The 27,226-nt window shown below is 47.2% G+C and overlaps 1 protein-coding gene and 1 long non-coding RNA gene across 2 annotated transcripts; one reads left to right on the forward strand and one right to left on the reverse strand.

Moving 5' to 3' along the window:
- Positions 1–15,208: 15,208 nt before the first annotated feature.
- Positions 15,209–16,291, forward strand: LOC100381856 (Protein SRC2-like protein). The gene has a single exon (NM_001174643.1). It carries the CDS (start codon positions 15,226–15,228, stop codon positions 16,168–16,170), a length of 945 nt encoding a protein of 314 aa, NP_001168114.1. The 5' UTR covers positions 15,209–15,225; the 3' UTR covers positions 16,171–16,291.
- A 5,974-nt stretch (positions 16,292–22,265) lies between these two features.
- Positions 22,266–23,065, reverse strand: LOC111255644 (uncharacterized). The gene is made up of 2 exons (NR_151591.1): positions 22,801–23,065; positions 22,266–22,644 (listed from the first exon to the last, which is right to left on the reverse strand). It is a non-coding gene; the product is annotated as an uncharacterized lncRNA (long non-coding RNA).
- Between the last annotated feature and the right edge of the window lie 4,161 nt (positions 23,066–27,226).

Raw genomic sequence — 27,226 nt, forward strand, 5'->3', positions numbered from 1 at the left:
AATCATCCACAATAACTAGACAGTACTTACTCCCACCGATGCTTATGTAAGCAATCGGGCCGAATAAATCCATGTGGAGTAGCTCAAGCGACCTGTCAGTCGTCATGATGTTCTTGTGTGGATGATGAATACCAACTTGCTTTCCTGCTTGACATGCGCTACAAACCCCATCTTTCTCAAAATCAACATTTGTTAGTCCCAAAATGTGCTCTCCCTTTAGAAGCTTATGAAGATTCTTCATCCCAACGTGGGCTAGTCGGCGATGCTAGAGCCAACCCATGTTAGTCTTAGCAATTAAGCAAGTGTCGAGTTCAGCTCTATTAAAATCAACCAAGTATAGCTGACCCTCTAACACTCCCTTAAATGCTACTGAATCATCACTTCTTCTAAAGACAGTAACACCTATATCCATAAAAAGACAGTTGTAACCCATTTTGCATAATTGAGAAACAGAAAGCAAGTTGTAATCTAAAGAATCTACAAGAAAAACATTGGAAATAGAATGGTTAGGAGATATAGCAATTTTACCAAGTCCTTTGACCAAACCTTGATTTCCATCCCCGAATGTGATAGCTCTTTGGGGATCATGGTTTTTCTCATAGGAGGAGAACATCCTTTTCTCCCCAGTCATGTGGTTTGTGCACTCGCTATCAATTATCCAACTTGAGCCCCCAGATGCATAAACCTACAAAACAAATTTAGGCCTTGTTCTTAGGTACCCAAATGGTCTTGGGTCCTTTGACATTAGAAACAAGCACCTTGGGTACCCCAAACACAAGTCTTTGAGCCCTTGTGTTTGGCCCCAACATATTTGGCAACTACTTTGCCTCATTTGTTAGTTAAAACATATGAAGCATCAAAAGTCTTAAATGAAATACTAGGTTCATTTGATGCTATAGGAGATTTCTTTTTAGGCAATTTAACATGGGTTGATTGCCTAGATCTAGATGCCTCACTCTTATACATAAAAGCATGATGAGAGCCATAGTGAGACTTCCTAGAATGAATTCTCCTAATTTTGTGTTCGGGATAACCGGCAGGGTATAAAATGTAACCCTCGTTATCTTGAACCATGGGAGCTTTGCCCTTAACAAAGTTAGACAGTTTCTTAGGGGCATTAAGCTTGACAGTGTCTCCCTTATGGAAGTCAATGTCATCCTTAATGCCAGGGTGTCTCCCACTATAGAGCATGCTTCTAGCAGATTTAAATTTTTCATTTTCTAAGTCATGCTCATTAATCTTAGCACTAAGTTGAGCTATGTGATCATTTTGTTGTTTAATTAAAGCTAGGTGATCATGAATAGCATCAACATTAATGTCTCTACATCTAGTGCAAATAGTGACATGTTCAACGGTAGATGTAGAGGGTTTGCAAGTATTTAATTCAACAATCTTAGCATGTAAAATAGCATTCTCATCTCTAAGATTGGAAATATAAACATTGCAAACATTTAAATCTTTAGCCTTAACAATTAATTTTTTTCATTCTCAATTTTAAGGCTAGAGAGAGATGCATTCAATTTGTCAATCTTAGCAATCAAATTACCATTATCATTTCTAAGGTTGACAAGAGAATCATCACTATCATTTAATTTCTTAGCAATCAATCTATCATTCTCAAATCTAAGGTTGGAAATAGTGTCATGGCAAGTGCTTAGCTCACTAGTTAATTTTTCACATTTTTCTATCTCCTGAGCATAAGCATTTTTAACTTTAACATGCTTCTTATTTTCTTTAATAAGGAATTCCTCTTGGCTATCCAAGAGTTCATCCTTCTCATGAATAGCACTAATCAATTCATTCAATTTTTCTTTTTGTTGCATGTTTAAGTTGGCAAAAAGGGTGAGCAAATCATCCTCATCCTCACTAGAGCTAGCCTCATCACTAGATGTTGCATATTTAGTGGAGGCTCTAGCTTTTACCTTCTTTTTGCCGTCCCTTGCCATGAGGCACTTGTGGCCGACGTTGGGGAAGAGAAGACCCTCGTTGACGGCGATGTTGGTGGCGTCCTCGTCGGAGGAGGAGTCGGTGGAGCTCTCGCCGGAGTCCCACTCGCGGCATACATGGGCATCGCCGCCCTTCTTCTTGTAATACTTCTTCTTCTCCTTTCTTCTCCCCTTCTTGTCGTCGCCCATGTCACTATCACTTGATAATGGACATTTAGCAATGAAATGACCGAGCTTACCATACTTGTAGCAAACTTTCTTGGAGCGGGGTTTGTAATCCTTCCCCCTCCTTTGCTTGAGGATTTGGCGGAAGCTCTTGATGATGAGCGCCATCTCCTCGTTGTCGAGCTTGGAGGCGTCGATGGGAGCCTACTTGATGTAGACTCTTCTTTCTTCTCCTCTGTCGCTTTGAAGGCGACGTGTTGCACCTCGGATGTAGAGGTGGTGCCTTGCTCGATGATTTTCTTGGAGCCTTTGATCATCAATTCAAAGCTCACAAATTTTCCTATCACTTCCTCGGGAGACATTAGTTTATATCTTGGATCACCACGAATTAATTGAACTTGAGTAGGGTTAAGAAAAACGAGTGATCTAAGAATAACCTTGACCATTTCATGGGCATCCCACTTTGTGCTCCCGAGGTTGCGCACTTGGTTCACCAAGGTCTTGAGCCGGTTGTACATTGCTTGTGGCTCTTCCCCTTGATGAAGCATGAAGCGACCGAGCTCCCCTTCGATCATTTCCCTCTTGGTGATCTTGGTCACCTCGTCTCCTTCGTGCGCGGTCTTGAGCACGTCCCAAATCTCTTTGGCACTCTTCAACCCTTGCACCTTATTATACTCCTCTCAACTTAGAGAGGCGAGGAGTATAGTAGTGGCTTGGGAGTTGAAGTGCCGAATTTGGGCTACCTCGTCTGAATCATAGCCTTCGTCCCCCATGGATGGTTTCTGTGCACCAAACTCAACAATGTCCCAAATGCTAGCGTGGAGTGAGGTTAGATGGTGCCTCATTTTATCACTCCACATACAATAATCTTCACCGTAAAAAACCGGTGGTTTGCCTAGTGGGACGGAAAGTAAAGGGGTGCGTTTGGAAATACGAGGATAGCGTAAGGGGATCTTACTAAAGTTCTTGCGCTCATGACGCTTAGAAGTGACGGAAGGCGTGTCGGAGCCGGAGGTGGAGGGCGACGAAGAATCGGTCTCGTAGTAGACCACTTTCTTCATTTTCTTCTTCTTATCGCCACTCCGGTGCGACTTGACGCAGGGAGGTTATTCCTCCCTCTTCTTGTTGCTGGACTCCCCCGATGGAGCCTTCCCATGGCTTGTGGCGGGCTTCTCGTCGGTTACCATCTCCTTCTTGGCGTGAGCTCCTGACATCACTTCAAGCGGTTAGGCTCTTAATGAAGTACCGGGCTCTGATACCAATTGAAAGTCGCCTAGAGGGGGGTGAATAGGTGAATCTGGAATTTATAAAGTTTAAGCACCACTACAAGCCGGGGTTAGCGTTAGAAATAAAGTTGGGTCGAAAGAGAGGGCGAAAAACAAATCACAAGCAAATAAGGCGGATGACATGGTGATTTGTTTTACCGAGGTTCGGTTCTTGCAAACCTACTCCCCGTTGAGGTGGTCACAAAGACCGGGTCTCTTTCAACTCTTTCCCTCTCTCAAACGGTCACTTAGACCGAGTGAGCTTCTCTTCTCAATCAAATGGGACACTAAGTCCACTACAAGGACCACCACAACTTGGTGTCTCTTGCTTTGATTACAATAATCTTGGGAATAAGAATAGAGGAAGAAGAAAAGCAATCCAAGCGCAAGAGCTCAAAAGAACACAAAAGTCTCTCTCTCTAGTCACTAATTTGTTTGGAGTGATTCCGGACTTGGGAGAGGATTTGATCTCTTTGTTTATGTCTTGGAATGAAGTCTAGAGCTCTTGTATGAGGTTTGATGGATGAAAACTTGGATGCATTGAAGTGTGGTGGTTGGGGGGTATTTATAGCCTGAACCACCAAAATGGCCGTTGGGGAAGGCTGCTGTCGTATGGCGCACCGGACAGTCCGGTGCGCCAGCCACGTCACCCAACCGTTAGGGTTCGACCATTGGAGCTTCTGACGTGTGGGCCACTGGACAGTACAGTGGTGCACCGGACAGTCACTATTCACTGTCCGGTGCGCCTTCTGCGCCTGCTCTGACTTCTGCGCGCGCAGTCGCGCACTGTTGATCACTGTTCACCTTTTGCAGACGATCGTTGGCGCTGTTAGCCGTTACTCTTTGGCACACCGGACAGTCCGGTGAATTATAGCGGAGTGGCTCCCAGAATTCCCGAAGGTGGCAAGTTTGGAGTTGATCTCCCTGGTGCACCGGACAGTCCGGTGCGCCAGACCAGGGCAGCCTTCGGTTGCTTTGCTCCTTTCTTTTTGAACCCTTTTTTTACTTTGTATTGGTTTATTGTGAACCTTTGGCACCTGTAAAACTTATAATCTAGAGCAAACTAGTTAGTCCAAATATTTGTGTTGGACAATTCAACCACCAAAATCATTTAGGAAAAGGTGTGAGCCTATTTCCCTTTCAGTGTTGAGCCTTTGGCACCTGTAGAACTTTTAATCTAGAGCAAACTAGTTAGTCCAATTATTTGTGTTGGGCAATTCAACCACCAAAATCATATAGGAAAAGGTGTAAGCCTATTTCCCTTTCACGATTCTTATATTGTCATAGGAAATTGTCACAAACATGATACTATAATATGTTATGACAATTTTAATGACGGAGGTTAAATTTTCGTCACTATATTAAGCCATGTTCTGAAAACAATCATAAACAAAATGATCTGATGACAAATTACTCCATTGACATTGACTATTTGTCATAGAAGGCCCTAATTGTTGTAGTGGCTAGTGAATCCATATCGATGCATCACAAAATACACCACACTCCTACTTGATGCGCCAAATCTCATTAGGATGTGATACAATGATACTAAGGGCACCGAAGAGAATTAGAAAGGGATATGCCTAGGACCGCTACAAAAGAGCGCTGACATGACAATATGTATATGTACTATTGAAAGGGAAATGTGCCCTTGGGCCATTTCTAAGTGTTTTGGTGATTGAGTGTCAACACAAGTGCTTAAATGTGAATCAATGCCCATGGATGAACAAAGTGCAAATCTAGAGCAAAGGTATGTTTCTAAGTCTTAGTACATTGGTTTTATGTACTAATATATTTGTCTTAGTGTTAGAAACAGAAAGAAGAAGAGAAGAGAAGACTTGGCTGTGTACAGCCAAGGGGCTGTTTCGGTCTGGGGCACCGGACTGTCCGGTGGTGCACCGGACAGTGTCCGGTGCGCCAGGCTGCCTCGGCCGAAGAGGCCGCTCTCGGGAATTCGCTGACGGCGTACGGCTAAAATTCACCGGACTGTCCGGTGTGCACCGGACTGTCCGGTGAGCCAACGGTCGGCTGGACCAACGGTCGGCCGCGCGATCTGCGCGGGACACGTGGCCGAGCCAACGGTCGGAAGGGGCACCGGACTGTCCGGTGTGCACCGGACATGTCCGGTGCGCCAACGGCTCCCGCATCTGCAACGGTCGGCTTCGCCATTTAAGGAAAGGAATCGGGCACCGGACACTGTCCGGTGTGCACCGGACTGTCCGGTGCGCCCGACGACAGAAGGCAAAGATGGCCTTCCAGATTTGTTCTCAACGGCTCCTAGCTGCCTTGGGGCTATAAAAGGGACCCCTAGGCGCATGGAGGAGTATACCAAGCAACTCTTGAGCATCCCTGATCATCCACACTAAGTCTTTGCGCATCCGTTTGTTATTCTAAGTGATTCGGGCTCTGTTCTTGTGAGAAACTGTGAGATAGTCTTTGAGCTCGAATCTTGGCCGTGTGTGTGCGTGTTTCGCTGTGGATTTGAGTGTGTTGCTTCCCTCCCTTACTCCGTGCTTCTCTGTGAATCTTAAGTGTAAGGGCGAGAGACTCCAATTTGTGGAGATTCCTCGCGAGTGGGATAAAGATAAGCAAGGCAAAACACTGTGGTATTCAAGTGGGTCTTTGGACCGCTTGAGAGGGGTTGATTGCAACCCTCGTCCGTTGGGACGCCACAACGTGGAGTAGGCAAGTTTTGTACTTGGCCGAACCACGGGATAAATCACCGTGTCTCCTCTGTGTTGAATTCTCTGTGATTGTCGTATTGTGCAAGATCTCCTCTTTAGCCACTTGGCAATTATTGTGCTAACCCCTAACAAGTTTTTGTGGCTATAAGTTAAGTTTTTACAGGATCACCTATTCACCCCCCCCCCTCTAGGTGCTCTCAATTGGTATCGGAGCTGTTCTCTTCACAAAGGGACTTACCGCCCGAAGAGATGGATCCTAAGGGGAAGGGAATCGTGATCAACGACAAAGAAAAGGAATCCTTCGTCAACGAGCCGAAGGACGACAAGCCTACCGACTCCGGCTCGGGGCATAGACGGAAGGAAGGGAAGAAGAAGAAGACAAGGCGCATCAAGGAGATCATCTACTACGACGATAGTGATGAGTCTACTTCTTCCCAAAAGGATGATGACAACGACTACAAAAAGACGGTCAATTCGAACTTTTCATTTGATTATTCTCGTATTCAACATAGTTCGAATTCTCATTTGCTTTCCATTCCTCTTGGCAAACCTCCACACTTCGATGGGGAGGACTACGGATTTTGGAGTCACAAAATGCGTAGTCACTTATTCTCTCTCCATCCAAGCATATGGGAGATTGTGGAGAATGGAATGAAGTTTGATAGCTCGGACAGCCCTATGCTTATAAATGAACAAATTCATAGAAATGCACAAGCTACTACTGTTCTCTTAGCATCTTTGTGCAGGGAAGAGTACAATAAGGTGAGCGTCTTGGACAATGCCAAGCAGATATGGGACACCCTCAAGATCTCTCATGAGGGGAACGACATCACCATGCTCACCAAGATGGAGTTGGTGGAGGGCGAGCTTGGACGATTCGCCATGATAAGGGGAGAGGAGCCAACTCAAACTTACAACCGGCTCAAGACCCTTATCAACAAAATAAGGAGCTACGGAAGCACGCGTTGGACGGATCACGACGTCGTCCGCCTAATGCTCAGGTCCTTTACCGTTCTTGATCCTCATCTCGTGAACAATATTCGTGAGAATCCCAGGTACACGATGATGACGCCCGAGGAAGTACTTGGAAAATTCGTGAGCGGGCGGATGATGATCAAGGAGGCAAGATATGTCGACGACGCGTTGAACGGTCCACTCCACGAGCCTCAACCCATTGCTCTAAAGGCAACGAGGAGCAAGGAGTCGCTACCTAGCAAGGTGGCGCAAGTTGAGGCGGCCGGGCTCAATGATGAAGAGATGGCTCTCATCATTAAAAGATTCAAGACGGCGCTAAAAGGTCAAAAGGGACAGCCAAGCAAGGCCAAGACCAAGGGAAAGCGATCATGCTTCAAATGCGGTAAGCTTGGTCATTTTATTGCTAACTGTCCCGAAAATGATAGTGACCAGGAGCAAGGGAAAAATGGGAAGAGAGAGAACAAGAAGGTTTACAAGAAGGCCAAAGGCGAAGCACACCTTGGAAAGGAGTGGGATTCGGATTGCTCTTCGTCCGACTCCGACGACGAAGGACTCGCCGCCACTGCCTTCAACAAATCGGCTCTCTTCCCCAACGAGCATCACACTTGCCTCATGGCAAGTGAAAAGAAGGTAATCACTCGTAATGCTAATACTTATGATTCTTCTAGTGATGATGAATCTAGTGAGGATGAAATTGATTACTCTAGTTTATTCAAGGGATTGGATAGAACTAAGATAGCTAAGATTAATGAGTTGATTGATGCCTTAAATGAAAAGGATAGAATCTTAGAGAAACAAGAAGACCTTTTATATGAAGAACATGATAAATTTGTTAGTGCACAAAATTCACTTACTCTAGAAGTTAAAAGAAATGGAATACTTTCTTGTGAACTTTCTACTTGTAATGAAACCATTTCTTCTTTAAAAGGTGAAATTAATGTTTTAACTGCTAAACTAGAAGTAGCAAGTAACTCTTGTGTTGAAAATATTACAATTTGCACTAGGTGTAAGGATTTTGATGTTAATGCTTGTAGTGAACACTTAGTTTCAATTTCAAAACTAAATGATGAAGTGGCCAGTCTTAATGCTCAACTTAAGACTAGCAAGAGTGAAGTTGATAAAATAAAATTTGCAAGGGATGCCTACATGGTTGGTAGACACCCCTCAATTAAGGATGGTCTTGGCTTCAAGAGAGAGGCCAAGAACTTAACAAGCCATAAGGCTCCCATCTTCGTCAAGAAGAAAGGGAAGGCCCCTATGGCTAGTAGTGCTAAACGGAACCATGCTTTCTTGTACCATGATAGGAGACATGCTAGAAATGCTTATAATAATTTTGATTCACATGTTTATGATTCTCATGCCATGTTTGCTTCTAGTTCTTCCTATAAGCATGATAGAGATATGTGTAGGAGAAATGTTGTGCATATGCCTAGGAGAAATTTTGCTCATGTTCCTAGAAAAGTTGTGAACAAACCTTCTACCATTTATTATGATTGCAATGCTCTCTTTGCTATTTGTAGAAAGGGTAAGAAGGTAATTGCTAGGAAGTTAGGGGCAAGATGCAAGGGAGATAAAACTTGCATTTGGGTCCCTAAGGAAATTTGCACTAACCTTGTAGGACCCAACAAGAGTTGGGTACCTAAGTCCCAAGCCTAAATTTGCTTTGCAGGTTTATGCATCCGGGGGATCAAGCTGGATTATCGACAGCGGATGCACAAACCATATGACGGGGGAAAAGAAGATGTTCACTTCCTACGTCAAGAATAAGGATTCCCAGGATTCAATTATATTCGGTGATGGGAATCAAGGCAAGGTAAAAGGGTTAGGTAAAATTGCAATTTCTAATGAGCATTCTATCTCTAATGTATTTTTAGTAGAGAGTCTTGGATATAATTTGCTTTCTGTTAGTCAATTATGTCATATGGGATATAACTGTCTATTTACAAATGTAGATGTGTCTGTCTTTAGAAGAAGCGATGGTTCATTAGCTTTTAAGGGTGTATTAGACGGCAAACTTTATCTAGTTGATTTTGCAAAAGAAGAGGCCGGTCTAGATGCATGCTTAATAGCTAAGACTAGCATGGGCTGGCTGTGGCATCGCCGCTTAGCACATGTGGGGATAAAGAACCTTCACAAGCTTCTAAAGGGAGAACACGTGATAGGTTTGACTAACGTGCATTTCGAAAAAGATAGACCTTGTGCAGCTTGTCAAGCAGGTAAACAAGTGGGAGGAGCGCATCACGGCAAGAATGTGATGACCACTTCAAGACCCCTGGAGCTGCTACATATGGACCTCTTCGGACCTGTCGCCTATCTGAGCATAGGAGGGAGTAAGTATGGTTTAGTTATTGTTGATGACTTTTCCCGCTTCACTTGGGTGTTCTTTTTGCAGGATAAGTCTGAAACCCAAGGGACCCTCAAGCGCTTCCTCAGGAGAGCTCAAAATGAGTTTGAGCTCAAGGTGAAGAAGATAAGGAGCGACAACGGGTCCGAGTTCAAGAACCTTCAAGTGGAGGAGTTCCTTGAGGAGGAAGGGATCAAGCACGAGTTCTCCGCTCCCTACACACCACAGCAAAATGGTGTGGTAGAGAGGAAGAACAGGACGCTAATCGATATGGCGAGGACAATGCTTGGAGAATTCAAGACCCTCGAGTGTTTCTGGTCGGAAGCCGTGAACACGGCTTGCCACGCCATCAATAGGGTCTACCTTCATCGCCTCCTCAAGAAGACTTCGTATGAGCTACTAACCGGTAACAAACCCAATGTATCTTACTTTCGTGTATTTGGGAGCAAGTGCTACATTCTAGTGAAGAAAGGTAGAAATTCTAAGTTTGCTCCCAAAGCTGTAGAAGGGTTTTTGTTAGGTTATGACTCAAATACAAAGGCGTATAGAGTCTTCAACAAATCATCGGGTTCGGTTGAAGTCTCTAGCGACGTTGTATTTGATGAGACTAATGGCTCTCCAAGAGAGCAAGTTGTTGATTGTGATGATGTAGATGAAGAAGATGTCCCAACGGCCGCTATACGAACCATGGCGATTGGAGAAGTACGGCCACAGGAACAAAATGAACGAGATCAACCTTCTTCCTCAACTATGGTGCATCCCCCAACCGAAGATGACGAACAGGTACCTCAAGTGGAGGCTTTTGATCAAGGGGGAGCACAAGATGATCAAGTGATGGAGGAAGAAGCGCAACCGGCACCTCCAACCCAAGTTCGAGCGATGATTCAAAGGGATCATCCCGTCGATCAAATTCTGGGTGACATTAGCAAGGGAGTAACTACTCGATCTCGATTAGTTAATTTTTGTGAGCATTACTCCTTTGTCTCTTCTATTGAGCCTTTCAGGGTAGAGGAGGCCTTGCTAGATCCGGACTGGGTGTTGGCCATGCAGGAGGAGCTCAACAACTTCAAGCGCAATGAAGTTTGGACACTGGTGCCTCGTCCAAAGCAAAATGTTGTGGGAACCAAGTGGGTGTTCCGCAACAAACAGGACGAGCACGGGGTGGTGACAAGGAACAAGGCTCGACTTGTGGCAAAAGGTTATGCCCAAGTCGCAGGTTTGGACTTTGAGGAGACTTTCGCTCCTGTGGCTAGGCTAGAGTCCATTCGTATCCTGCTAGCATATGCCGCTCACCATTCTTTCAGGTTGTACCAAATGGATGTGAAGAGCGCTTTCCTCAACGGGCCAATCAAGGAGGAGGTGTACGTGGAGCAACCCCCTGGCTTCGAGGATGAACGGTATCCCGACCACGTGTGTAAGCTCTCTAAGGCGCTCTATGGACTTAAGCAAGCCCCAAGAGCATGGTATGAATGCCTTAGAGACTTTTTAATTGCTAATGCTTTCAAGGTTGGGAAAGCCGATCCAACTCTTTTTACAAAGACATGTGATGGTGATTTGTTTGTGTGCCAAATTTATGTCGATGACATAATATTTGGTTCTACTAACCAAAAGTCTTGTGAAGAGTTTAGCAGGGTGATGACGCATAAATTCGAGATGTCGATGATGGGCGAGTTGAACTACTTCCTTGGGTTCCAAGTGAAGCAACTCAAGGACGGCACCTTCATCTCCCAAACGAAGTACACGCAAGATCTGCTAAAGCGGTTTGGGATGAAGGACGCCAAGCCCGCAAAGACTCCGATGGGGACCGACGGACACACCGACCTCAACAAAGGAGGTAAGTCCGTTGATCAAAAAGCATACCGGTCAATGATAGGTTCTTTACTTTACTTATGTGCTAGTAGACCAGATATTATGCTTAGCGTATGCATGTGTGCTAGATTTCAATCCGATCCTAAGGAGTGTCACTTAGTGGCGGTGAAGCGAATTCTTAGATATTTGGTTGCTACGCCTTGCTTCGGGCTCTGGTATCCAAAGGGGTCTACCTTTGACTTAGTTGGATACTCAGACTCCGACTATGCTGGATGTAAGGTCGATAGGAAGAGTACATCGGGGACGTGCCAATTCTTAGGAAGGTCCCTGGTGTCATGGAACTCTAAGAAACAAACCTCCGTTGCCCTATCCACCGCTGAGGCCGAGTACGTTGCCGCAGGTCAGTGTTGCGCGCAACTACTTTGGATGAGGCAAACCCTCCGGGACTTTGGCTACAATCTGAGCAAAGTCCCACTCCTATGTGACAATGAGAGTGCTATCAGAATGGCGGAGAATCCTGTTGAGCACAGCCGCACAAAGCACATAGACATCCGGCATCACTTTCTGAGAGACCACCAGCAAAAGGGAGATATCGAAGTGTTTCATGTTAGCACCGAGAACCAGCTAGCCGATATCTTCACTAAGCCTCTAGATGAGAAGACCTTTTGCAGGTTGCGTAGTGAGCTAAATGTCATAGATTCGCGGAACCTGGATTGAATTGTAGCATACATGTACTTATGCTTTTGATCATGTTCCTTTTTGCATTTTGTTGCTTTATTATGGTGCTCAAGTTGTAAAAACACTCCCTGGACCTCACAAGTCCGTTGCAAAGTGATGCACATGTTTAGGGGGAGATGTGTTACAACTTGACCCTTTGAGACTAACCATGTGCTTGAGTTTGATGATTTAGTCTCGAAGGAGGATTGAAAGGGAAAAGGTGGACTTGGACCATGAAAGACTTCCACTGCACTCCGATGAGAGGGTAACGTATTCCAAGTTCATCTCATGCAATCTTATTGCCATTTGCTCTTAATTGAAGACTTTGGTGAGGCAATGGGGTTAAAAAGGCCAAGATTGATCCCGTTTTGGTGCTTGATGCCAAAGGGGGAGAAAATAAAGGCCAAAGTGATAAATGGATCAGCTACCACTTGAGAGATTTTGAAAATAGTAGAATAGAGTTTTTGTTTTGTCAAAAGCTTTTATTGTCTCTTATTGTCTCTATTGTCAAAAGTTGGCTTCTTGTGGGGAGAAGTGTTGATTATGGGAAATAGGGGGAGTTTTTGAAATCTTTGATCAATCTCTTTTGGAATGACTCTCTTTATGCCTCAACATGTGTGTTTGACATAGAAATAGAGATTTGAGTTTGATTTGCAAAAACAAACCAAGTGGTGGCAAAGGATGATCCATATATGCCAAAATTGAATCAAAACCAATTTGAGTTTTTATTTGAAGTGATTTTGCACTTGTTCTAGTTGCTTTATGTTGTGTTGGCATAAATCACCAAAAAGGGGGAGATTGAAAGGGAAATGTGCCCTTAGGCCATTTCTAAGTGTTTTGGTGATTGAGTGTCAACACAAGTGCTTAAATGTGAATCAATGCCCATGGATGAACAAAGTGCAAATCTAGAGCAAAGGTATGTTTCTAAGTCTTAGTACATTGGTTTTATGTACTAATATATTTGTCTAAGTGTTAGAAACAGAAAGAAGAAGAGAAGAGAAGACTTGGCTGTGTACAGCCAAGGGGCTGTTTCGGTCTGGGGCACCGGACTGTCCGGTGGTGCACCGGACAGTGTCCGGTGCGCCAGGCTGCCTCGGCCGAAGAGGCCGCTCTCGGGAATTCGCTGACGGCGTACGGCTAAAATTCACCGGACTGTCCGGTGTGCACCGGACTGTCCGGTGAGCCAACGGTCGGCTGGACCAACGGTCGGCCGCGCGATCTGCGCGGGACACGTGGCCGAGCCAACGGTCGGAAGGGGCACCGGACTGTCCGGTGCGCCAACGGCTCCCGCATCTGCAACGGTCGGCTTCGCCATTTAAGGAAAGGAATCGGGCACCGGACACTGTCCGATGTGCACCGGACTGTCCGGTGCGCCCGACGACAGAAGGCAAAGATGGCCTTCCAGATTTGTTCTCAACGGCTCCTAGCTGCCTTGGGGCTATAAAAGGGACCCCTAGGCGCATGGAGGAGTATACCAAGCAACTCTTGAGCATCCCTGATCATCCACACTAAGTCTTTGCGCATCCGTTTGTTATTCTAAGTGATTCGAGCTCTGTTCTTGTGAGAAACTGTGAGATAGTCTTTGAGCTCGAATCTTGGCCGTGTGTGTGCGTGTTTCGCTGTGGATTTGAGTGTGTTGCTTCCCTCCCTTACTCCGTGCTTCTCTGTGAATCTTAAGTGTAAGGGCGAGAGACTCCAATTTGTGGAGATTCCTCGCGAGTGGGATAAAGATAAGCAAGGCAAAACATTGTGGTATTCAAGTGGGTCTTTGGACCGCTTGAGAGGGGTTGATTGCAACCCTCGTCCGTTGGGACGCCACAACGTGGAGTAGGCAAGTTTTGTACTTGGCCGAACCACGGGATAAATCACCGTGTCTCCTCTGTGTTGAATTCTCTGTGATTGTCGTATTGTGCAAGATCTCCTCTTTAGCCACTTGGCAATTATTGTGCTAACCCCTAACAAGTTTTTGTGGCTATAAGTTAAGTTTTTACAGGATCACCTATTCACCCCCCCCTCTAGGTGCTCTCAACTATGTACAGAGGTTAGGACTCTTGAGCATAATACCCTATATCCTCTATATGATGGACGTATAGATGTAAATATGGACAAAACTTACATATATACTCATATGATGACTTAGCTAGTGAGTGGAAATAAGAACCTAAAGGCTCTAAACTCAGGTGCCAGGATCTGAATGTAGTTGCCAAGATTTGAACACACGTGACGGTGTTTTTCTATGTTGGTCCACGCTTCCCTTTTATAGCATAAGGAATGAGATTGTTGCATCTATGCTTGGACAACCACACAACACCGAAATTGTAGTGCCACCCAACATATGTCCAACTACTTCTATCTTCTCGTAGTTGTTGTGTTATACGCAGTGTACGCCTCTTGTGTGCCACAGTGGCAAGCGTGATTTGTCACAATAAATGTATGAGATCCCACGCCATCGAGTACAACGAGTTGGTAGCCCATGTAGCTGCACGCACTGTATAGTTTTCGTGGGTATGCTTGTGACCTTAGGCTTAGCTGTAGTGACATCCCATGTCAGCTAGTCTGGCATACATGGTAGCCATTGTAACCACATGTATTGCATAGTGCTCGTGGATATGCCTACGACATCATATGTGGCTATAGTGATGTCTTTTGACTGTAACATCATCTCGTGCAATAAATGTGAAGGATGGGAGACTTATCTCAGACACTCTAAGTCGTGGGATCTAGCGGGGCACATATGGTGTCGGGTCCGTCCTACCTTGGAGGCGTATTGGAAAGTGACTAGGGTTCATACATAAATCTCTTGGCTTGTAAGGCCACAGAATCTAGCCGTTATGAGGCTCGACTCTGGAGACGCTAAGATCCTAGAGATGCTAGGCTTCCAGCGCTAAGATCCTAGAGATGTTGGAATCTTTTTCGTTTGGCTTTAATCTGTACCGGCTTCTACTGGTTATACGTTGTTTTTGTCTCTATAGATTGCAACTGTAGCAGTCTAAATAGTTGGATTTAATCCGAAGCGAACAAATATCCTAGAGATGCTAGGCTAGCACCGAGGTAAATCCATTGGATATATGTTATACCGATAGAGTTTTGGAGATCATTTTGCTAATATTTGGGTGTATGGATTCCTCATAACGCAGACAATACTCATTGTCAATCTTAAATTTTGTGTATATGTGTATTCCTTTTAAAAATCAAGGTATTTAGCCTAAACATGTTTTCTACCTAGAATGATGGCCGGACCCACACCACCTTCTATATAAACATGCAGAATAGTCGACAAAGCATGGTGCACCCATCAATCATCACACAGAGCGCGCGCCATGGCGTACAGGGCGTTGGAGGTGACTCTCCTGTCGGCCAAGGACCTGAAGAGGGTGAACCTGATCTCGCGCATGGAGGTATACGCCGTGGTGAGCATCTCCGGCGACCCTCTGACGCGGCAGTGCACCCAGCCGGACCCCTACGGCGGGCGCCACCCGTCCTGGAACACCTCGTTCCGGTTCAACGTCCCGCCCACCGCCGCGACGGCCACCGGCTGCCTCCACGTGCTCCTGCGCACCGAGCGCGCCCTGGGCGACCGCGACGTCGGCGAGGTCATCGTGCCCCTGGCTGACATCCTCGCCACCGCTGGCGGCGCGTCCGACCCTGGCCCCCGGCCTCCGCAGCTCGCATCGTACCAGGTCCGCAAGGTGCACCGTTGCGAGCCTCGCGGCGTGCTCAACGTGTCGTACCGCCTGGGCCCCATCGTCGGCCAGCAGGCGGCGCCTCTGGCGAGAGCCGACGAGGCCGCTGCCGCCTTCGTCGGCTACCCAGTAGTGCCGCGGCAGTACTACCCCGCGCCGTACGCCTACCTGCCCTCGCCGCTGTCCCTGGCGCCCGGGCCCTCTCCTCCCGCGCAAGCTGCCGGCGGACGCGACACCCTGGCCCTGCACCCGCCTTCGCCGTACAGCTTGCCTGCTGCTACTTACCCGCCGGCTGCTTCTGCTTATCCGCAGCAGGCGGCTGCCGGTCCCGGGCGCAATGCTCTGCCGGCACCGGCGAGCGAGGAGAGCAACGGAAAGCTGGACTTCGGGGTAGGCCTCGGCGCGGGGCTGGTCAGCGGCGCGATCGGCGGGATGCTGGTCGCCAGCGACGTGATGATGTCTGACGCGGCGGCTTACAACTCCGGGTACCGCGCTGGACTGGCCGACGGCGGCGCGGCAGCGGTGTACAGGAGCTCTTATCGCGTTCCCGATAAGGTCGAAGCAAAACGGGCGGCAGTGTGAGTCACTTGAATCGATGCAAACTGTGTGATTTGACAAACCAAGAATAGTACCTGCCGTATATATATGGAATATAATTGCGTATCTATTGAATAATAAATAATAATGAGATGAGATTTTACATATTTCTACATTGTATAATATAACATTATATAATCTACATTTTAAACTTTGCAAAACTCATCCAATCAAATCACCTCCACACCTACAACCTTCACTAAATTCATCAAACAAATTACACTCAGATTTAACACACTAGATAATCCCCCCTCCTGTACCCAAACTTAATGGACAATATTATTTGCATCACGCATCATTCCTCCACGAGATCGTAGCGTTAGCACGTGCTATCTGTTAGTAATAAAAATAGTACTTGACATGCATTGCGCATCACCTCATTATAGGAGTAGTGGTCCAATGGAGCTCCGGTTGGAAGAAACTACACATGGTAAAGTGTATACTCCTATAGCACACCAATTTCTACGGTTGCTTGTCAACAACTTTGCAAAAGAAATCTTTTATATTTGTTTGTAATCAACCCATTGTGCAAGTCCTCCACATCCGCACCCCCATCTCGTGCCACACGTATGGTAAACCCGACGGATGCCTTGAGGTCTGACTCTTCTACGTGCACGTCTCCCCGCACGGTGGCACACCCCCTCTCCCAGACCTTGCGCTCGAGCTCCACCCCAGGAGAGGCGAGACCCGCCACGCACGACAACGCGACCCTCCCTGCATGGTTGCATGGCCCCTCCCCTGCTCCTCACGCTTGAGGTGTGCCCCACAGGCAGCGAGGCCCCTGCCACCCCCTCCTGCTGCGCCTCGACCGCCACGACGCTGCCTCAAGCGAGGCCACCTATGTCAAGCCCACCTCCACACTCCCAAACCATGCCACCTAGCTCCGCTGAGGAGCAAGATCGTGCTCTAGGCATAGACGGAAGGGGCGACCACCTAGGGTCCAAGCATCGAGAGGGTCCAAATTATGTAGCAAAAATAGCAAGTAAAAATTGCAATTTAGATTGTGTCTATAAATGCTACACTTGAACAAATTAATGGGGTCATCGATCTCGTACTTTAAGAAGTATAGAGATAAAAAATTTTATTTGTAGCATTGAAATCACAGAAGATGAATGTAGAGCCAATGTTTCCTAAAATCATCAAGGCAAAATAAAAAATATTTTGATGAGCTAAACTATTGGGATGAGGAAGAAACACTACCATCCATTTAGTCCTTCAGAGTTAATTATTTACTTATCATGATTGGTATGGAAATCACTTCATTGGATAGTCAATTCGAGCAATTAAAGGTATTTGAAAACCAGTTTGGTTTCTCATTAAACCCATAGAACTAAAAGTCTATGGATGATCGAGATTGGCCTAGGGAAAGCCGACGCTATCCACAATGGCTACCTTAAGGTTTAGGGGTGTTTGGTTCCCATAACTAAAGTTTAGTTCATGTAACATTAAATATTTAAATATCAATTATGAGTATCAAATATATGCTTAATTAGGTCTGTCGGAGGGGGAATCCTTTGATCGGGTAGCGGAATGCACCCGCCCTGGTCCTAAGATTAGGAGAGGGCCTTAAGGTTTACCTGACTAGAAGGATGAACATAAGTACACAAAGATTTAAAGTGGTTCGAGCCGCCGAAGCGTAATACTCTATATCCATTTTGAGTTGTATTACTTAATAACTTGAGTGTCATGGGTCTGAATCCCCCTTATATCGCAGGTGCTCTCCCTTTTATAGTTCAAAGAGGCATATTACAAGGGAGCTAAGCCCTAATAGGTGGGCCTAGGAGTTACTATAATACAAAGTGTGTGACGTCGAGTAGAGCCGGTGGTGCTAGTCTTTGAAAATTAAAAACGAAAATGTAACCCTGAACCCCAACGCCCTCGGAGTGTACCGTGTACGTGTTGGCTGAGGCGCGCCAAGACGGGAACGACGAGACGCTCCCAGCCCTCGCCTGTCTAGGTCGCCGGATACCGGTACAGTGCCCATATCGAAGAGCACACGCATAGCTCCAGTGTCGTGTGACGGCAGCCTCCACGACGGTAATAAGGTCGACGAGGTACGCTGATTTATTAGGCTATCTCCAGCCGTTTATCCATATATATACCCATATTCAAACTCCACTTTATGAACAGTACACTCTACAGCATAAAACAGTGCTTTTTAATTAAATAAACTGCTGCACACGGACTTAGTCTTTTTTTAGACGATGGAGGCCGGCCTACCGGAACTACCATTGGGTGACAGAGATCGGTTCCGCTCCACGGCGACAAGACCTTGCTCGTCACGATGGCCGCGTGGACGTGTACGGTCCCGACGGGGTCGGCGGCCTGCACGTGCTCCAGCGGGTGGACATGCGGCAGCACGCCGCGTCGGCGTCGCGGGACGCGCCGCTGGTGTTGCCGTGCGCCGGCGCGGATGATGGCGAGGTGCGCGTGGAGCGGTGGGCGGCGGGCGGGTTCGCGCCGCTGTCGTGTCCTTCCGTGCGCACTCGTCACGGCTTGGGACGGCCGGTTCGTTGCCACGGCCAGCACCAAGGGCACCGTCGTGCGCGTCTTCCACGCTGCCGATGACATGCTGCTTCGAGAGGTGAGATCATCTACTAAACTGGAATCTGAATGCTTTTACCAACTGAGTGAATCTCAAAAGCAAGCCACATTGTTCATGTCGTCGTTGGTTGCAGCTTGGTTCACATATTTGTAATGTAATCAGGGACAGATCTAGAATTTTCCTATGATCCAAACCAAACCTACTAAATTTTCTTCTCTTATTTTTATCTTAACTATTTTATACTAGATTAAATAGATATTTATGTAGAGTTACATGGATCAAGCCTCAGGCCACCACCCAAGTGGCTCGGAGTGTAGATCTGCCCCTGAATGTAATAGATAACAGATAACGTTAAATCATATTTGTTTAAGTCTAATTATAATTAGATACCATACTAGAATTTGATATCGACCTATTCAAACTTGTTACCGTTGATAATCAAGTGTGAACCATTACCGTTACTATTTACGTTATATTTTATGAACCAAACGACACCAGACATGTACAGCATGGCCTTCTCTCCCGACTCCAAGTGGCTCGTCGTACCCTCCAGCGTCAAGGGGACGATCCACGTCTTCAGCGTCAACGTGGATGCACCGTCGCCGTCGCCGGCATAGGAGAAGAGCCACAGCCCTGATAGTCTCAATGCAGTCTCAGCACTGAACGCCAAGCAAGCCTCGTCGTGGTCTTTCTTCAGTGGTACAATACAAGTCCCTTTGCTCAACTCATCTATGTTTAGACCGAAGAATCTAAGTTATTAGAACCTCACCCCTTTTAGACGCCTCCCCGCGCTTCAGTCGACGCGCGTCAGAGAAATCTCTTTTCCCTTCAAGCAGCCACTTCTCGCTTTACGATGCTTTCGCAGCCTGACACATGGTCGCACACTGAGTGGGAGCTGGAAGCATGCTGTTCGCACGACTGAGAAGGCATGGCCGCATGGGCGAGGCTGTCCAGTGATTGCGATGGCAACATCCGCGGGTCCCGCCTCGCCTATGCTCCACCCATTCATGCTTCGTGATAATTAAATGTCTGGACGGTGGGCTTCGAAGCAACCAGTTTGCATGTCCTTCGCCTTCACTTTATCCTTGAAACCTCCAGTCCACCAACACTCACCGACCATGGCAGCAACTACGACGACAAGCACAAAGGTCGTTGTCATTGGGCGTAGCTGCACCGCCCACGCTAAGGAGCTCGGCGACCTGATCCCCAAGGCAGTGGCGGAGACCTGGACTCGGCTGCGGCCTAGGTCACGCCAAGCTTCGTCCACTGCTTAACGCTCTAGCCACCCTCACGCTAGGACGTTGTTGGTAAATGGCAACGCCCCTGGCCCCCACGCCAAATCCTAGCAGCCACCTCCAGGCTCAGCCTCTAGCCTCACGTTCCAGTAGCCAGCATCCAGCGCGCTCGCCCGCGTTCGCCACCTAGGCGCCAACGTGCTCGCCCACGCACGCCGCCAGCGCGCAACCACCCCAACGCGCGCCAGGCGAGCGTCCAGTCGGCTCCCGCGTCCTGCCAAGCCATCACCGGCCGGTCAAAAGTAGTTAGAGATTCTATTTTTTCGTCGTCCATTTCTTTGGCTATGTATGCATATATTATATCTTTAATGCTAGATAGTTTTGTTATGTATCGTTGGAGAAGCATATGGTTGCAAAAAAGGGAAAATCAAACTTGTTAACCACCAGTGGCTGAAAGACTTTTTTAGATTACTTATGTTTTGATTCACCCTCTTCGTTGTTTTAGTTTAAAGGCATGGAAACTCCCACTTTCAGTGAATATAGCAAAAGGTAAGTGTGATTGCGGTACTTGTTTTTTCTCTCTCTCGATTTCCTGGCATTTAGAATCATGCTTAGAATTGGTCTTATTCCAGTATTAAAATTTAGTAGAATGCCTTGAGATCTAATTCCACGGTAGTTGGGAGCTAGAGTTAACGGACACACAAGCCATTGACGTACTCTAAACATGAAGCAGAGAAGTATCAGAACCAATGTCATTGAACAATACTCTTCTCAGTATCCCAAGTCATGTTTGGAAAACTGAGCTCTAGCAGCCAGTATCCCACTCTCCTTCATACAAAGAAGTAAACACTTATCATCTTGATTGAATTTAGAAAACTGCAAACAGCCAAGGGCACACTAATATTTGTATCTTACGCCTCCGAAACAGTTTCAAGTATCTGACACTAATATTTGATATTGTTGTTAATCTATATTTCAGAAAGGCATATATGAAATTTGGGAGGCTGCATTAGAGCACAATCCTGAAGCATTTGCTAACACATGATGTCTTCGTTGATATGACACTAGAGCTGCATCAAAGAAATTTTATAGCGCCTGATAGGCGCTGTCTAATTCTAGTGTAGAGGTAAAGATGGACATATGGTAGTGCTAAAGATTATCTGGAACTCGAATACCTGCTGCAGGTTTCGTGTCAGGGGCGGACCTATATAGGTCCCGAGTGAAGTGAGGCCCTAGGCTGCCGTTTATTTCTCCATTAAAAATAGTAAAGTCTAAAATTTTACTATAAAGTTCTCTACTCAGTGTCATTTAGATGTCTCTATTCTATTATTTTGGTGTCAGTCCTTACAAGTATGCATCCACTTTCATTTTGTTTTGGATCCGTCCCTGTTTGGTGCCATCATATCTTAGGGCTTAGGCAAGATGGTTCGCTTGCCAAGTTCCGCCTGCGTGAAGGCGGTACGTGGTGGCCTTCAGACATATAGCCAAACGACATCGTCCTATCGCCGGCATGGATGGATGGTGAGTCGTAAGACTAACGAGACTTGCTTTTTTTCTGAATTGATACTTAGAGGCTGTTTCTATTGAATAATTAGACATTTTCATATTAAATTCTAAATATAAATCATGACCAAAATAGTCTAGATGTATAGCGCTCGAGATGAAGAGAACTACGATTGAGGCGCAGCTATAAACAGAGGCGAACACCCAACTCAGGTTGGATTGGGATGGTGTCTGGCAAGGGCTGGTAGGCGCCTTATATAGGACCATGTCCACGAACCGATAAACTCGCGGTCAGATAGCTACCTTCCTTGTCATATATGGGCTTTTATGATTTTTCAAGGATTTAATTAAATTTAATCCAACAGGAGAACTGTTTTGCCAAATAAACTGCAAAACGACTTTAACTCCTCTAGAGAAGTCAAAAAGCCAGAGAACTATTTTTGGTGGTGCCAGAGTCGTGCCAAATCGTACCTTAAATTGACTCAATGACTTGCATAGTCATATTTACCATTACGTTTAGGCCCCCATTTAGATCCATAATTATAATTTAGGCATAGATTAATTAAACTAATATGATTTTATGTGTGGTATATTTGTATACTGCTATTGGTCATATGCATGAGATATTTATGTGCTACAATTTTACTGAAGTGGAGTGAGCCAAAGAGCGTGTTAGAAATTAAAGAGTAGAAACATATTTTGGTGGTACATCATACCAATTTCCATTCCTCACCCTATAAACTTGAGATAAATTTATATCTGAAATTTAAAAATTGGTGGAATATCAAATTATAAACCAAATAACATACTTTATTAATAAGACTCCAATTCCACCAAAATGAAGCGATCCAACGGCCCCTCATGCAAAAGAAAAAAAAAATGTCGTCCGGGGCAGGCGGAATTAGGCCCGGGCCGTGGCACATTTTCTGCCTTGGGTTTGGGCCACATCTGGTCCTCGTAGCGATAGAGAAGTCCAACAGTCACGCCCCTTCGACCATCAGCAAGCAGTTCGATCGCGGCACCGCGACAAGCAACTGGATGTCAACGATGAGAGCTCAGTTCCTCCCAGCTGCAAAGGGATTCGCTGTATTCGTAGATGCCGGCTGGAGACGTATCATTCCGATCTTTCACTTTGGTCATGCTTGCAGAGGAGTGCGCCATGGATTGGAAACATATCTGTTGCACTGGCAATCTGTAAGCAGTTTCATGGATCGGAAACGCTGGAGGAAACCAGTATTAGAACAGTTTCAGAGAGAGAGAGATAGAGAGAGAGAGAGAGAGAGAGAACAGTTTCAGAGAGAGAGAGAGAGAGAGAGAGTAATCCGTGAGCACCCTGATCTGATCTTGAGACGCTATCTCCTGTCCTTGCCAGTTGCGATGCGCAGGGCAGGTAGCACCCACCACACCAGACCTAAAAAGCTCGAGCCGACGCTGACCGTGACCGGACCGGCCGTCATGCGCCGCACGCGTGTGCGGGCGCTGGCCAGCCGCCGCCACCGCCACGCCCCGAAGCGGAAAGCCGGTGACCAACCACCATTCGGTCGCGGGCAGCAAGTTGCGGCGGCAGGCGGCACGGGCCACGTGACGGCCCCGACGCGCGCGTCCACGGCTCCACGTGACGGCCATCGTGCGACAGCGCCGTCCAGGGCCCATGTCTGTGCTGTGCCCCAAGCCCCGCAGCCTTTGCGCCCTGGATATTCTGCCGTGGGCCCTCGGCCCGTCTGGATGATTATTGTTGCGGCGACGGTTTGGATCTGAAAAATTGATCGACGCACCTGCCTTTTCTTTTCCTTTTTTTTTGCCTCTCTTTGGCAGGATAAATATAAATAGTGTTTTCTCTCTTGGTCCTAAAATAAAGTATGCATCTGATTAATTATTTTTAAATTTTAACTATTAATATAGAAAACAAATCAAAATGCAATGCAACCGTGGACTTAGCGAACCTCCTTGAATTTTTCGATGCTTTGTGTGCACTTTTTATTCCTTTTATCTTCTAATCACTCTGTCTAAAAATTTACAATTCTACCTATAGGAAAAATGGCATACATATTTATCTTAAGCCAACATATGCAAGACTTACTCAAGTATGTACAAAAGGGCATACGTATTTATGACTTAAAATATACTTATTTGATATAAAAAATATGGACGATTTTTAATATGGATTTGATCGAATTTAATTTAGTTCGACTCCAATAATACGATAATTACATTGTTTTGAGGCAGAGGTGATATCTATTAGCAAAACATAATCTAGTCATTTAAAAGTATTTCTCATGTCGTTTTATTATACGTGACAAACATCAGTACCTTTTTTGTGTGCAAAGGGAGCCAAATGATGACCTTATGCATTGATGAGATCACACAAGTCTAAAAAGGGATAAATTAGTCTCATTAAAACAATCTTGATGCAACAGTTAGAAATATAAGTGGCACTGTCGTACTCGCGTGCAAAATTGTCGTGCCATGTAAACCTACACCACTACCACACAATATAGTAGCTCGTGTATACAGTTTTAAAACCATCCAAAGAAAATCGACTAATTTACCAAGGTTTCTTAGGGGTAATGTTGAGCCTATTTCACCATTTGAACATAGTCAAAAGCTTAAGCACAATATCTAGAGCAAACCAAGAACAACACAAGCACAATTGCAAGAATACAAAAGACAAATCATTTGTCCCATGGTTTATCTCGCCATTAAGGCTTACCTACCTCCATGTTGTTGAGGAAGCCATATGCCCTTCTCAAGTCAGGAGTACAAGTCTCTTGGTTAAGAATTCTTACTAGATGTTAGGAAAGATTACGAACTTCCCAAAGTAACCACAATTGCTTGGGTACTTCAACTTAGAAACGCCCAATTGGCTAGGAGCCCTTACTCTAAGAGTAAAGAATGCAACCCATCGCCTTGAGCAGGAACCGAGTACTCTAAAAGTTTGATCTTAGCTTAAGTAGCTCTTTAATAAGGTTTTGGGACTAATCTTTTAATGAATCTTAAAGAATTCAATGGAGAGCTTGGAAAGCCTTTAACAGAGTGAGGAAGAGTTGTCTAAATATTTATGAAAGTGAATGCGTCGGTGTCGGGGACCATAATTAGGGGTACCCCCAAGACTCATAATCTCAACTGGTAAACCCCATCAGCACAAAGCTGCGAAGGCCTGATGGGGGCGACTCGGGCCAAGGCTCCACCCAAGGGACATGATCCCGCCTCGCTCGAGCCCGGCCTCGGGCAAAGACAGCCGACCCCGGAGGATTCACGTCTCGCCCGAGGGTCTCCTCAAGCAACGGGCGCACCTTCAACTCGCCCGAGGCCCAGCTCGGACAGGCTTCACGGAGAAGCAACCTTGGCCAGATCGCCACGCCAACCGACCAGATCGCAGGAGCATTCAATGCAAGGATCGCCTGACACCTTATCCTTTCGCACGCTCAGTCGACAGGGCCGAAGTGATCGCAGTCACTTCGCCGCTCCACTGACCGACCTGACAGGAAAACAGCGTCACCTGCCCTGCTCCGACTGCTGTGCCACCCGCTAGAGTGGGGCCGACAGCAGCTAAGTCCAGCCTCGGGCGTCATAGGAAGCTCCGCCTCGCCCGACCTTAGGGCTCGGACTCAACCTCGACTCCGGAAGACGACGGACTCCGCCTCGCCCGACCCCAGGGCTCGGACTCAACCTCGACTCCGGAAGACGACGGACTCCGCCTCGCCCGACCCCAGGGCTCGGACTCAACCTCGACTCCGGAAGACGACGGACTCCGCCTCGCCCGACCCCAGGGCTCGGACTCAGCCTCGGCCCCCGAGGGTGAGGCACTACGCGTCGAGGAAGAGCGGAATGGGGTCGCGCCTAATCGAAATTGGCAGACCCCGTACCTGTAATATCTCCACCGAGGAGAGCTACCCCTCGACCGAGCCGAAGCTCAACGACTGGCGCGGCGCGCCAAGTCATTTGTTTTGCTGGGTGATGGAAAGGAGCTCTACCACCGCAGCCCATCAGGCATCCTCCAGCGATGCATATCCATCGCCGAAGGTCAGGATCTCTTACAAGAGATACACTCGGGGGCTTGCGGTCACCACGCAGCGCCTCGGGCCCTCATTGGAAACGCCTTCCGACAGGGTTTCTACTGGCCAACCGCGGTGGCCGATGCCACTAGGATTGTACGCTCCTGCCAGGGGTGTCAGTTCTACGCAAGGCAGACGCACCTACCCGCTCAGGCTCTGCAAATAATACCCATCACCTGGTTGTTTGTTGTGTGGGGTCTGGACCTCGTCGGTCCCTTGCAGAAGGCACCCGGGGGCTACACGCACCTGCTGGTCGCCATCGACAAATTCTCCAAGTGGATCGAGGTCCGACCCCTAAACAGCATCCGGTCCGAACAGGCGGTGGCGTTCTTCACCAACATCATCCATCGCTTTGGAGTCCCGAACTCCATCATCACCGACAATGGCACCCAGTTCACTGGCAGAAAGTTTCTGGACTTCTGCGAGGACCACCACATCTGGGTGGACTGGGCCGCCGTAGCTCACCCCATGACGAATGGGCAAGTGGAGCGTGCCAACGGCATGATTCTGCACGGACTCAAGCCGAGGATCTACAACGACCTCAACAAGTTCGGCAGGCGATGGATGAAGGAACTCCCCTCGGTGGTCTGGAGTCTGAGGACGACGCCAAGCCGAGCCACGGGCTTCACGCCGTTCTTTCTAGTCTATGGGGCTGAGGCTATCTTGCCCACAGACTTAGAATACGGCTCCCCGAGGGCGAGGGCGTACGACGACCGAAACAACCGGAGCAACCGAGAAGACTCACTGGACCAGCTGGAAGAGGCTCAGGACATGGCCTTATTGCACTCGGCGCAATATCAGCAGTCCCTGCGACGCTACCACGCCCGAGGGGTTAGGTCCCGAGACCTCCAGGTGGCGACCTGGTGCTTCGGCTACGACAAGACGCCCGAGGCCGCCACAAGCTCACACCCCCCCTGGGAAGGGCCATTCATCATCGCCAAGATCTTGAAGCCCGGAACTTACAAGTTGGCCGACAATCAAGGCGAGGTCAACAACAACGCTTGGAACATCCGACAGCTACGTCGTTTCTACCCTTAAGATGCTTTCAAGTCGTTCATACACCTCGTTTACACACGCAAGTAAAGTCTAACCATCAAGGAAGGGTCAGCCTTGCCTCGGCAAAGCCCGACCCTCCCTCGGGGGCTAGAAGGGGGGAACCCCCTCTGCGTCAAAATTTTCCTCGGAAAAAATCTTTCTGCCAGAACATCTTTCGTGCCTTTTCGACTACTTCGATGGTGGGATCATGAAAACGATGGAGTACACGTAAGCAGGCAAGGCTGACCGAGCCGAGGGACTCCTACGCCTCCGGGATACAGATACCTCACTCATCACCTTCTGCGATAAGTAACTCACGCTCGGATAAGCGATTCTGCTGACCGAACAAGTCCTAACACTCGAAAGACTTTTCTGTCGAAATGATTTTTCGGGCCTTCTCGACTACATCGATAGCAGAATCCTACGGACGAGTAAGAGTACACGTAAGCGGCAAGGCCGACCGAGCCGAGGGACTCCTATGCCTCCGGGATACGGATACCTCACTCATCACCTTCCGTGAGAAGTAACTCTCGCTCGGATAAATGATTCTGCTACCGACAAACAAGTCCTGATACTCGAAACAAGGGGAAAAGAAACACAGCTTTACAACACGACGTCGGCATGTTTGGGCCTCGGCGGCCGCAAAAAACATACACCTACTACAGACA

Source organism: Zea mays, chromosome 7, assembly GCF_902167145.1.
Source record: "Zea mays cultivar B73 chromosome 7, Zm-B73-REFERENCE-NAM-5.0, whole genome shotgun sequence".
In the NCBI taxonomy this organism is placed as follows: domain Eukaryota; kingdom Viridiplantae; phylum Streptophyta; class Magnoliopsida; order Poales; family Poaceae; genus Zea; species Zea mays.